Source organism: Carya illinoinensis, chromosome 14 (assembly GCF_018687715.1).
Source record: "Carya illinoinensis cultivar Pawnee chromosome 14, C.illinoinensisPawnee_v1, whole genome shotgun sequence".
Lineage (NCBI taxonomy): Eukaryota > Viridiplantae > Streptophyta > Magnoliopsida > Fagales > Juglandaceae > Carya > Carya illinoinensis.
In genome coordinates this window covers 5,870,036-5,882,930 of record NC_056765.1, presented here as the reverse complement: position 1 = coordinate 5,882,930, position 12,895 = coordinate 5,870,036, and the positions used below count along the sequence as shown (strand labels likewise).

The 12,895-nt window shown below is 37.5% G+C and overlaps 1 protein-coding gene across 1 annotated transcript; it reads left to right on the top strand.

The window, feature by feature from the left end:
- Nucleotides 1–8,312: 8,312 nt before the first annotated feature.
- LOC122293488 lies at nt 8,313–10,608 on the top strand. The gene is made up of 3 exons (XM_043102066.1): nt 8,313–8,339; nt 8,590–9,051; nt 9,939–10,608. The coding sequence occupies exons 1-3, from the start codon at nt 8,313–8,315 to the stop codon at nt 10,539–10,541; spliced, it is 1,092 nt and encodes a 363-aa protein (XP_042958000.1). The 3' UTR covers nt 10,542–10,608.
- The last annotated feature ends 2,287 nt before the right edge of the window (nt 10,609–12,895 follow it).

Below are 12,895 nucleotides of genomic sequence, written 5' to 3'. Positions count from 1 at the left end.
CTCTCCTTCAATACCAGAGGAACCTTCCTCATTTTTTGAAGCCGCCAAGCATCTCGAATGGCGCACAACCATGAACCAAGAGTTCCAAGCCCTTCTCTCCAATCATACCTGGGATCTCATTCCATCCTCTCCTCAGTTCAACATTTTGGGATCTAAATGAATTCTCAAAACCAAACATCGGGCTAATGGGACACTTGAATGATGCAAAGCACGTTTTGTTGACAAGGGATATCACCAACAACCTGGTGTTGGCTTTTCTCAAGAATTATTGCGTAATTTAAATAGAAAGACTAGGGGAGGAAATGTAATGCTGAAATTGGATATGATGAAGGCATATGATAGGTTGGAATGGAATTTTCTATGGGAGGCCTTACATGCTTATGGTTTTTCAGATCAGTTTATTACTCTTCTAAAAATTGCATGCAGAATTGTAATTTCTCAGTGATGCTTAATGGAACATATTGAGGGTTCTTTCAATCATCCAGAGGTATTCGGCAGGGGATCGATCCTCTTTCACCATACTTTTTTATTCTAGTAGAGGAAGTGCTCACAAGGTTGGTAAAGCAGGCAGTAGACCATCAGAAAATCAAACCACTCTTAATTCCTATAGTGAGAACGCAGGTATCCCATTTGCTTTATGCTAATGATGTTGTGTTCTTTTTAAATGGGGATCAAAATCAGTAAAAAGGCTCATGGATGTTATTGCTACTTATTCTATGTGGTCGGGACAAAAGGTGAATACAGATAAATCTGCCATTTATTGCTCCAATCGTATTTCATATGTGAGGTAGAAATGGTTACAAAGGATCACCGGATATGGGCTTGGGAATTTTCCTTGTACATATCTGGGTATTCCTATAGCTTCATCCATGATTGGAGTGCGCTGATTTGGGCATATTGTTAATAAAGTTCGGACAAAGCTTGATGGTTGGAAAGGGATTCTTCTAACAGCTGGGGGACGTATTGTAATGCTTCGACATGTGCTGTCTAGTTTACCTATCCTTCTTATGTCAGTTATGGATGTTCCAAAGATGGTTATTAGAAAACTTAATTCTATCTTCGCTAGTTTTCTTTACAGGGGCATGGAATAGCATCGTAAAAAGCATTGGGTGTCTTGGCAAAAAGTCACTAAACCAACACAAGAGAGAGGGCTAGGCATTCGTGACTTAATGGAGGTGCAGAAGGCTATCCAAATGAAATTAGCTTGGAACGCATTATATGGTAACTATTTATGGGCAAAATTCGTGAGGGAAAAGTATTGCAAAAAACATCATCCTTTTAAAGAAGTGGCTCAGTGGAAGTCCTCTCCTTTATGGAAGTCAATCTCATCCTATTTTTTGGTTTTCATGGAGCAATCAGGTTGGCATATAAATGAAGCACAAATTCTGTTTTGGTGGGAGAACTGGTCTAGGCTTGGCATTCTTGGCAAACAGGCAGGGATTATACACTAGCCAAATTTGATGGTACGGGAGATGATTAGTGGAACATAATGGAATGAAGAAAGGCTTACGGAAATGATAGGAAGAGAGAAGGCGCGGCACATTTGTTTGAAGGTGTTGTGCCTCCGGCCTATCCAAAAATCACACAAGACAATTTTAAAGTGGTTTAGCAAATTGCTTACGTCCACTAGAGCCTCTTTAATAGAATTTGTACGAGATTTACAAAACACTCTACAAAATTCTATTTCTCTCTCTCACGTCCCTCTTTCTCTCTTCACCCACTGCCTCAATTACACTAGCAGAGCTCTCCTTTTATAGGAGAGCAATGGGGGGGCACACACCCACTCCTCTTGACCAGAAGCGCCTCTGGAGGTGAGTGGATTGGTGGACGGTTGGTGAGCATGGGGTGGGTGGCTGCAAACCCAAACCCATTTCACACTTGGGTTGATTTCAACAATCACCCCCTCCACCCAAGTGTGCCATACCAAGATGCTTACAAACTGATTCATTCTTCAAATGAATGCACCCCATCCTTTGACATGAGAGACTTCCATTGTTGAATGCGCTCCAATGCACCCTAGGGTGCTCAGCAGTGTTCAATACTGATCAAGTCCAAATAGTGTTGGAACTTAATCCCTGTGACGACTTTCGTCAACATATCTGCTAGATTATCTTCAGTGCCAATCTTCTGAAGTTTGATGTCATCCTCTTCTAATATTTCACGTACAAAGTGAAATTGGACATCTATATGTTTTGTTCGAGAGTGATATACTTGATTCTTGGCTAAATGAATTGCACTCTGACTGTCACAGTAAATGGTAACCTCTTGCTGCTCAAAGCCCAAATATGTTACCAATGCCTGTAACCAAATAGCTTCTTTCACGGCTTCTGTTACGGCCATGTATTCAGCCTCAGTTGATGATAGTGCAATTGTTAACTGCAAAGTTGATCGCCAACTAACTGGTCCTCCAGCCATAGTGAACACATAACCAGTTGTCGATCGGCGTTTGTCAAGATCACCTGCATAGTCTGAGTCAACATATCCAGTTACTAGACTATCTTCACTCTTCTCGAACCTCATACCAACATCTACGGTCTTTGAAATATACCGTAAAATCCACTTAGCCGCATGCCAATGAACCTTTCCAGGATTATGCATATAGTGACTAACTAAGCTAACGGCCTGGGAGATATCAGGTCGTGTACACACCATGGCATACATTAAGCTTCCAACAACACTTGCATATGGGACATTCTTCATGTAGTCCCGCTCTTCATCGGTTTTAGGAGACTACAATGCACTGAGTTTGAAATATGGGGCCATAGGAGTACTCACCGGCTTCGTCTTCGAGTCGATGTTGAATCGTTGCAGTATTCTCTTTAGATACTGCTTCTGAGTAAGGTGAACTGTACCTTTCACCCTATCTCTGCTGATCTCCATCCCTAGTATTCTTCGTGCTTCTCCTAGATCTTTCATTTCAAACTCATTACTTAACTGAGTTTTAAAGCGATCTATCTCTCCCTTGCTTTTACATGCAATTAACATATCATCTACATATAAAAGCAAATAAATGAAAGATCCATTTGCAAGTTTTCTGAAATATACACAATGATCGTATTGGCAACGAGTGTATTTCAGATCCAACATAAAGCGGTCGAAACACTTGTACCATTGCCGAGGTGACTGCTTCAAGCCATAGAGAGACTTCTTCATGCTACATACCCAAATTTCTTTGCCAGCTTCTTTGAATCCTTCTGGTTGAGATAGATAAATCTCTTCTTCCAGATCACCATGTAAGAAAGCTGTCTTTACATCGAATTGTGCTAACTCAAGATCATATTGTGCAACCAAAGCTAACAATATCCGAATGGATGAATGTTTCACAACAGGAGAGAATACTTCACTGTAGTCAATTCCCTCTGTCTGAGCGTAGCCCTTGGCTACCAACCTAGTTTTGTATCGCACTCCATTTTTAGCAGCTTGATCATCTTTCTGATTGAAGATCCACTTACAACCAATTGTCTTCTTTCCTTTTGGAAGCGGCACAAGCTCCCAAGTCTGGTTCTGGTGAAGAGACTGCATCTCTTCATTCATCGCCTTTGTCCATTCAACTTGTTCACTGGACTGTATGGCTTCTCTGTAAGTGGTTGGGATCTCACCCCCTTCAGCTGGTAATGCATATGTCACATAGTCTGCATAACGTGTCGGTACACGTTTCTCTCGTCTCAGTCTGTTGGTTGCTATTGACTCAAGTTGACTTGGAGGTATTGTGACTGGATTATCAACCTCATCTTGTCCGTGCTTTCCCAACTTCTTTGAAATAAACTTCACACTCTGTGAATCATCTGATGTTTCACCATCACTACTGCCTTCACTGGAATCTTTATGCTTATGTGACTTAAGCATCTCAGATTCATTGAATGTAACATCTCTACTGATGATTACCTTTTTGGATTCTACACACCAGAGTCTATACCCTTTTACACCGGTACTAAAGACCAAAAAGTTTGCTTTCTTGGCTCTAGGATAGTAAGCAGGACATCCAAAAATGTGTAAAAAGTCATAATCAGTAGCATATTTACCTCTCTACATTTCAATGGGTGTCTTTCCGTCATTGGCAGCTGCGGGTAGTTGGTTGATGAGGTGACAGGCATAGGTCACAGCTTCAGCCCAAAATTGTTTACTGAATCCAGCATTCAGCAACATATATCGCACTTTCTCTAATAAAGTACGATTCATTCGTTCTGCCACACCTTTCTGCTGCGGTGTACCTCGTACCGTGAAGTGTTTGACAATTCCCTCTCTCCGGCATACTTCCATGAAGGGGTCTGAAGTGTACTCACCTCCATTATCAGATCTGAGCCGCTTGATCTTCCTGCCGGTCTGAGTCTCAACCATTTTCTTCCAATCAAGGAAGATTTTCAGCACTTCATCTTTATTCTTCATCTTATACACCCACACACAACGAGAATAATCATCAACAAAAGTTACAAACTAATGTTTACCTCCCAAAGATGCATTTTGGGTAGGTCCCCAAACATCAGAATGCACATAGTCAAGAATTCCCTGTGTATTATGTACTGTAGTTCCAAACTTGATCTGCCTCTACTTCCCCAATACACAGTGCTCACAAAAAGACAGTTTACCTGCCTTGGCACCTTTGAGTAAGCCTTGCTTCACCAGTGTTTGCAAAACTTTTTCTCCTGCGTGTTCCATATGCATATGCCAAAGACTGGTGGTGTCAGCATCAGTCTTATCTAGCTTCTCCCAGCCTGTGGAAGCTCTTCCATCAACAGTATTTCTTTGCAAGAAGTAAAAGTTTACTCGCCTCAAACCCTTCATTGTCACCTAAACTCCCATTAGTACTTTGAGAGTTCCATCTTCAATGGCGATTCTGAATCCCTTTAAATCCAGAGATCCCAGTGAGATGAGATTCTTCCGTAAGTCTGAAACGTACCGAACTTCTGTCAGAGTCTTGACGCTGCCATCATGCAGCTTTAACCGAATGCTACATATTCCCTAAGTCTTACAGGCACTATCATTGCCCATAAGTACTGCTCCACCATCAATTTTTGTGAAGTCAGTAAACTAGTCCCAATTATGACACATATGATAGGTACATCCAGAATCCATAATCCATTCATCGGAACGACAAATGGATGATGAATTTGCCAAGGCAAAATCTGACTCGTCATCTCTATCCATGACATTGGCTGTGGTGGGTTGATTCTGCTGTTGTCCCTTCCGGTTGGGATAATCCTTCCTCCAGTGTCCTTTGTTGTGACAAAAGGAACACTCGTCTCTGGCAAGTTTTCTGCCGACTGATGAACCACATGATATGGCTCAGGTTTTCGAATGAAAACCTTTCCTCCTTCCGGGATACCTTGACTGTGGTCTCCCCCTTGCTGTTAGCGCTTCACTTGATGTATCTTGTTGTACCTGTTTATCTTTTCTCCGGTACTCATTACTAATTAAAGAGCTAGATACATCTTCAAAACTAATCTTTTTCTTCCCATACAATAGAGTAGTAATTAAATGCTCATATGTATCAGGCAAGGAATTTAACAGTAGTAAAGCCTTATCTTCATCTTCGATTTTAACATCCAAGTTTAACAAATCAGCAAGAATTTGGTTATAATTATTCAAATGTTCAGACATTGAAATACCTTCACGAAATTGGAATCTGAAGAGCTTCTTCTTCAAGTGCAAACGGCTCTCAATGCTCTTCTTCATGAACTTATCCTCCAATTTCTGCCAAAGTACCCTAGCATCTGTCTCTCTCATGATAAAATACTTTTGTTCTTTGGTAAGGCATAATCGGATTGTACTACAAGCTTGAGTATTAAGCTTCTTCTAACCCTGATCATTCATATCATCTGGCTTTCCTCCCAACGCAATATCCAACTCTTGTTGGATCAACACGTCCATGACTTCACACTACCACATGCCGAAGTTATTTGTTCCATCGAACTTCTCAACTTCAAACTTGGCATTTGACACAGTGGACCAACGTCCTGAGCTACTGGCATGTTCAGAGCTCCAGTCTCTTCCAGATCCTTCCATTTGAATTTAAAAAATTTAGACTCAACATTTCAAAATTCTAACCATACGGATGAGTCCGGAACGATCCAAATAGTAGGAAAGCACTATTTGATTGCTGAAATCGGACTCCGAATGGCTTAGATCAAGAGGAAAATGGATCTGAAAAATGGACAGTTCTGATCTATCTGGCGCATGGGACGCACGCGCTGCACAGTGCGAGTGGGCACGTGCATTACACGCGCTACAGCACTGTGTGCGCGTGGGGGAGAGTGAAGCGCGTGTACTACACGCGCTTAACCTCTATAGGGAGCGTGGGGGTGCGTGGGGCGCGTGTCTTTCACACGTCTTCAACCTCTGGAGCGCGTGAGGGCACGTGGGCAAGTGGAGCTCAATCGTCTTCCTCCTCCAATGCGCGTGGGGGCGCGTGGATGACAGCAGATGCACGCGCTGACCTTCTAAGGGTGCGTGTAGGCTCCTCCGACCTCCATTTTCGATTCCGTTTGCGGCAACGGATTCGTCTCGACGCGAGGAACACCTTGAAGTTGTCAAAAATTGATTTTGAGCAACTTGAATTTTTAGACAGCTAGAACCAGTGCTCTGATATCAATTGTTGTGCCTCCGGCTTGTCTAAAAATCACACAAGATAATTTTAAAGTGGTTTAGCAAATTGCTTACGTCCACTGAAGCCTCTTTAATAGAATTTGTACGAGATTTACAAAACACTCTACAAAATTCTATTTCTCTCTCTCACGTCCCTCTTTCTCTCTTCACTCACTGCCTCAATTACACTAGCAGAGCTCTCCTTTTATAGGAGAGCAATGGGGGGACACACACCCACTCCTCTTGACCAGAAGCATCTCTGGAGGTGAGTGGGTTGGTGGGCGGTTGGTGAGCATGGGATGGGTGGCTGCAAACCCAAACCCATTTCACACTTGGGTTGATTTCAACAGAAGGTAAGGTGGAGATGGAAGATAAGGTGTATTGGAAGCCTTCAAAGGATTGGAATGTCACTGTGAAAGCTGGATGGGAGTTGTGCTGATCAAAAAATGAGGAAGTCATGTGGGCAAACTCTGTTTGGGATCCTGTCATTCCGCTCAGAATTTCTTTTATATGTTGGCAAGGGTGACAAGGGGCTTTGAGTGTAGACATCAATATCCAATGCCTGGGCATTTCCTTATGTTCGATGTGTGTATGTTGTGAGCAGCCAAAGATTGAAATGTTGGACCATATACTGGGAGAGAGGGAGTTTGTGCTAAAGCTGTGGAAAAAGGCATCAAATATGCTTGAGGTTGAATTTGAACAACAGCAAAGTTGGAGAGAACGATTGTGGACTTGGGTTTCTAAGGGAAAACGATCATCCCAGCTAAAACATCTTAGGGGTGTCATACCCGTTTTTATTGTATGGATGCTTTGGATTCACTGGTGCAAGTTGCGCATGGAGGATAGAAATATGTCGGTTCAAGCTTGTTGGGAATAGATTCTCTTTAATTTGGTTTAGGAACATGTCTATCAAAATGAAGAGGAAGAAAAGATTAAATACGGCTCATATTGATGTCTTATAGAGGTGTCAAATTCCTATAGTAAAGGTGTATAACCGTATTCGTAGGCCTATTATGTAATTTGCTTCATAGCTTGTAAGGTCCTTTGGATAAGTAGAGAGTTTTTTTGTTTCCACGGTATTCTTTCGCCATAAGTGAGAATTTGTTTTTAATAAAATTGGAGAGAGGTCACTAGTGGATATGTGGCCCTAACTCTTTAAAAAAAAAATGTCACTCCAAGACTTTAAATTCAATTAAAATGGTGATCCTAACGTTGACTAGATCACTCTACTTGATTTTTGCTCAATTGAGATGTCTCATGAATGAGATGAGATGAAACCTTGGAAATCTTCATTTGTGAAACATGAAATTGTAGAATGAATTAAGGTTTCCAAGACCACCATGATTGCCTTCCCCTGATGTGGGAATTATAAGTTATGATTGTTCTAGTACTTCCAACTATCTTTACATTTTTTTCGTCCCAGATTTAATCAAAGTTCTACTCAACATATTTGCATTTCAATAGAACTGAATTTTGCCACAAGAATATGCCAATATGTTATTTTTTTTAATATATATTATATTTAATATTTCATCATATGACCCAAAGTTTTTAGGCATATGATCAATATATATGACAAAATGAAGTAAATAACTCGAATGCTGTACAAGAGAAGTACTTCGCTTAAATTACCATTTTAGATGATCATAATGCAATTGACTAATTCCTAAATTAGCTGATTCTACAAATTAGAATTTACATAATTGCTTACAGAGCAACATGTTTTAGTAATGGGAATATGCACAGACACCTCAAAGGTACATTTGAACATTAATAACCACAATTTTTTTTTTCCACTTAGTAATAATTTTCTAATTGTTGTTTTTTATGAGCAAATTTTGATTTTCAAGGAAAGCACTTTTGTGCCAAACAGTTTCAAGTGTCTTGAACCTCTTCGGTATACTTTGCATTCATTCAAATTCAATTAGTATAGTTTCTTTATTAATTTTAAATTTTGTTGTTTTGTTTTGTTTTGCCTCTTTCTTTTTCATTTATTGTTTCATCCAGTTAAATCCGTATTGTTTTGTAATTGTCAAAGGACTCAAGGATTTATATGAAGCAAAGTTGGTCGATGTCCAACTTCAAGAACTTCTGTCTCGCATGTGCGAAGAGATACGAACTTCAAATATAAGTCAAGACAGTCGTGCTATTGTGGTCGCAATCTTCAGTTCTATCATAGGAGGGAACTTTGTATTTGTTTATGAAATACTCAAAGCAAATTCAGAATTGTTGTTCATCCGTGACCCTTGGCGGGAAATTAGCATATTCCATTATGCTATCCAGTATCGTCAACATCGAATCTTTAACCTTATATACGGGGTAAAAGAGAAGAATACCATACTGCGTTATCAAGATGAGAAGGACGGCAATAAAATATTACATATGGTAGGGGAGTTAACCAAAATCACTCCTATTGATCACATCACAGGTTCAGTTTTGCAAATGCAAAGAGAACTACAATGGTTTAAGGTCAGCTTGATGATCTCTCACTTTGTTATTCTTCTTGATCTCTTGGGCATGCATACATATATATATATATACACACACACACACTCTCTTTAGTCGCTACACACGTTACAAATTCTTAGTTATGCTCTCTCCAACCATTATTTTAGGACTAAGATAGAATTTCCAAACAAATTAAGTTAGAGGAAATTTTATTCAAGCTCTTTATAAATATGGTGAATGTATATTACGCATGCGACAAGTACATACTTTTTTAAAAGTCTAATTTAAAAAAGTAGACTACTATTAATCGTGCAAGTTCTTTATTACAAAGCTAAAATTCTTATTTACAATATTATATATGGAATTATACTGTTGTAAGGGTACTTTTATTTGGTTGTAATAGATCATACCCGGTGTGCCCAAAAAACAAAAAAACAAAAACACAAAGAGAGAGGAAGAGAAACCAAGTGTAAAAAGCACGACATTTTTTTTTATTAAACACTATGATAAGATTTCTTGTAACCAAAATTTTTGGAAAATCACGTCTGGATAAGCCGACCTTAGCATTATATATAATTGGTAGAACTGTCAGGATCACGGCTTAGAAAATGGAACTTTCGAAGACAAAGACTAAACTTAACGAAATTACAAACCCAATAATCAAAGTCATTATTCAAATTAAAAACATGAAGAACAAAAGGATGATTAACGAAATTACAAACCCAATAATCAAAGTCATTATTCAAATTAAAAACATGAAGAACAAAAGGATGATGTTGTAACGTCAAGGAAAAGCACGAGAAAAAGGTTGATTCAATCTATCAATACTAGTATTGATGCATATATAATTCTTTCGCAATATTTTGACTACTTTTCTTTCTTTCTAAGATTTTGTTTGATAAATGTAGGAGGTGGAAAGCATTTGCCCTCCAATGATTAGGGAACAAAGAAACAAACACCGGTTAAGTCCAAGAGAATTGTTTACGGAGTCCCACCGGGAATTGAGGAAAGAGGGAGAACGATGGATGAAGGACACGACAACTTCTTGTACTGTAGTCAGCACTCTCATTGTTACTACAATGTTTGCAGCAGCCTTTACTATTCCAGGTGGTAGCAACCAAAATACAGGCTTGCCAATTCTCGTGCATGACAAACTATTTAAGATCTTTATAGTAACTGATTCGTTGTCGCTATTTTCTTCCTCCACTTCAGTATTGATGTTTTTGGGAATCCTCACATCGCGTTATGCAGAAGAAGACTTTCTTAAATCCTTGCCTAAAAAGCTGATTATAGGCCTTTTTGCTCTCTTCTTCTCTATTACAACCATGATGGTAGCCTTTTCTGCTGCACTTTTACTTACGTTACGTGGACATTATTGGACCATCTCTCCTATCATTGGTTTGGCTAGTATTCCTGTTATTCTATTTGTATTGATGCAATCTCGCCTTCTTGTTGACATGTTTGTTTCAACATATGGACCAAGCATCTTTGATAGGAAAATGAAGCTTTAGTTTTAACTTTTTACCTTATTGGTTTTAATGTTGTATTGATATATGGAAAACTAAACAGAGTTGGCGAGTATTTTTCATTGGGACAAATAGCTGAACTTATGTAGCATATTTTGTTACACTGATGTTTACCTAATATGATTTTATCGGTATTTGATCTTTTGTTCTGATTTAGGTAGTTATTGTTTCAAAGGTAGATCTCTAAAAGTTTCTTTCAAATTTAAAAACTCAATAAATACTGTAATATCAATTTTATATGTTTGTTCATCTCCCATTCCAATTCTTAAAATTAATCTAGGGTTTTAACTATATTGAGCTAACCAACTCGCATGAAATCCTCTCCTCATTCACATGCAGTCCCTTCCTTTTGATGTGGTAGTTAGAAATTCCATATGTATAGATTGTCCACAGCAGAACTTATCTTTGTTATGACTGAACAAATTGATGGCACAAATCCTAAATTCGAAGAAGTTACAATGGTTCAATTAGCTCTTATAGAAGCTCAAGCTTGGGGATTAAATTACTACATCATAGTAGAAGGAGACTCCTAGGTGGTAATTTTAGGCATCAACAAGCCATTTTTAACTGCAAATTGGAAGATTAATTTGATATCGACGATATCAAATTCTTATTTAACATTTTTTACTATTTGAATGTAGAAAAATAAATTGATCGATCTCAAAATTATGTTGCATAGTGGGCCGTAAACTAACAATATATTCGGATGTATACCATTATTGCCATTCCACAATGTTTATTAGACTTTTATAGTAACAAAGATCCACCTCGCTAGTCTATATTTTATTAAACAACAATGTAGCTCTTTTTAATCAGGAAAATTATACGAATACAATCTTTTTTATAACTTTTTACACAACCATATTTTAATTGAGAGATATTTTTATAAAAGAACTTAAAATTAATATCGCTTTATAAAAATGCTCTCAAATTAAAATATACTTATATAAGAAGTTTATAAAAAAAAATGTACATTTATCATTTAGTTATGCAATGCTTGCTTAAGAAAAGGAGGAAATTTTGATGTTCTAACCAATATTTTGAATATCATGTCGTACCGGCTGATATTTACCATGCCAGATCAGTAACTAGTATGGGAGAGATTGGTGTTTCATACTGGATCAAATACCAATAATTTCGGTATGTTTTGGTCAATACCAGCCAATTTTTGGTGTACTAGCCGGTTTTCAGTGTATCGGCCAAAATTTTGTATTTTGGTATTTTTAGTGTATTTTAGTAATTTTTACTCTAATTCTCACTTCTGAAAACTATTTTCTTAACTTTTTTAATCCCCTTTCCTTGAAGATTGAAAATCAAATCTCTACTCTCTTTTCATAATGAAGATAAATGATTATTTTTTTAATAGTCGGATTGAGAACTTATAAGTATTATTGAGTTTTATAAATATGTATTTTAACTTTTTAAAATTTTCATTAATGTTACTTTGAAATATAATTTATAAATATGTAATTAATTTATCTATATATAGAATATCCTGAAATAGTGTCTGAAACGATATCAGTATCGAAATATTTCGTTAACTGTACATGTTCAAAACTTTGGTTCTAACCAATCTTGCAACTTGCTAGATTATGCTCATCAAAACTCCATCCCCTCAATAAATTACTTAGAGCATTCTCATTAGTTTGACCAAATGCATATTCAAAATTTAGCCAATATCACACTTCTTTGCATTTGCCTATTCTATTTAAATTCAATTCCCATAATGGATTAGCCATTCACTCTCTATATAATAATAAAGTATTATTAAATTAATAATTTTTTATTTAATTTATTTGTAGCACATTTTATAATTCTACCAATTTAATATTAATAATAATTATATTCTAATTAAATAAATATTAAAAAATCATATTTTCATATGTCATTTAATACTAGTAACCAAAAATTGAGATTAAACTCATCGAAATTTCTTAATTGCTAACCAAATATCTAGCAACATACTCATTTCTTAATTACTAATTATATTCTAGTTGGTGTGAGAAATTAGTATTTTAATATTTGATGAATCAATTGTAATCATCCATATTTAGCCAACCAAAGTAGCAAAAATCTAAATTGTTTTAGATATGCTCAATCCAATGTGGACTGTTTTTGACATAGATTATGCAAATTTTGGTCAACCTTCTCATTTGGCCGAGCCAATAAGGATGTTCTTAATACTAGAATAGAAAGGATAAAAAATCCATGGTTTTGGTTTGTTTCTCCGCCTTCTCATATCAGAATCTCACTTTAGAAAACTCTGGAAATCATGGGCATAGCACATCCACAGCCAATGATTTCGTTAGAAGGTTCAGTTTCACTTGACATGGAGGCAC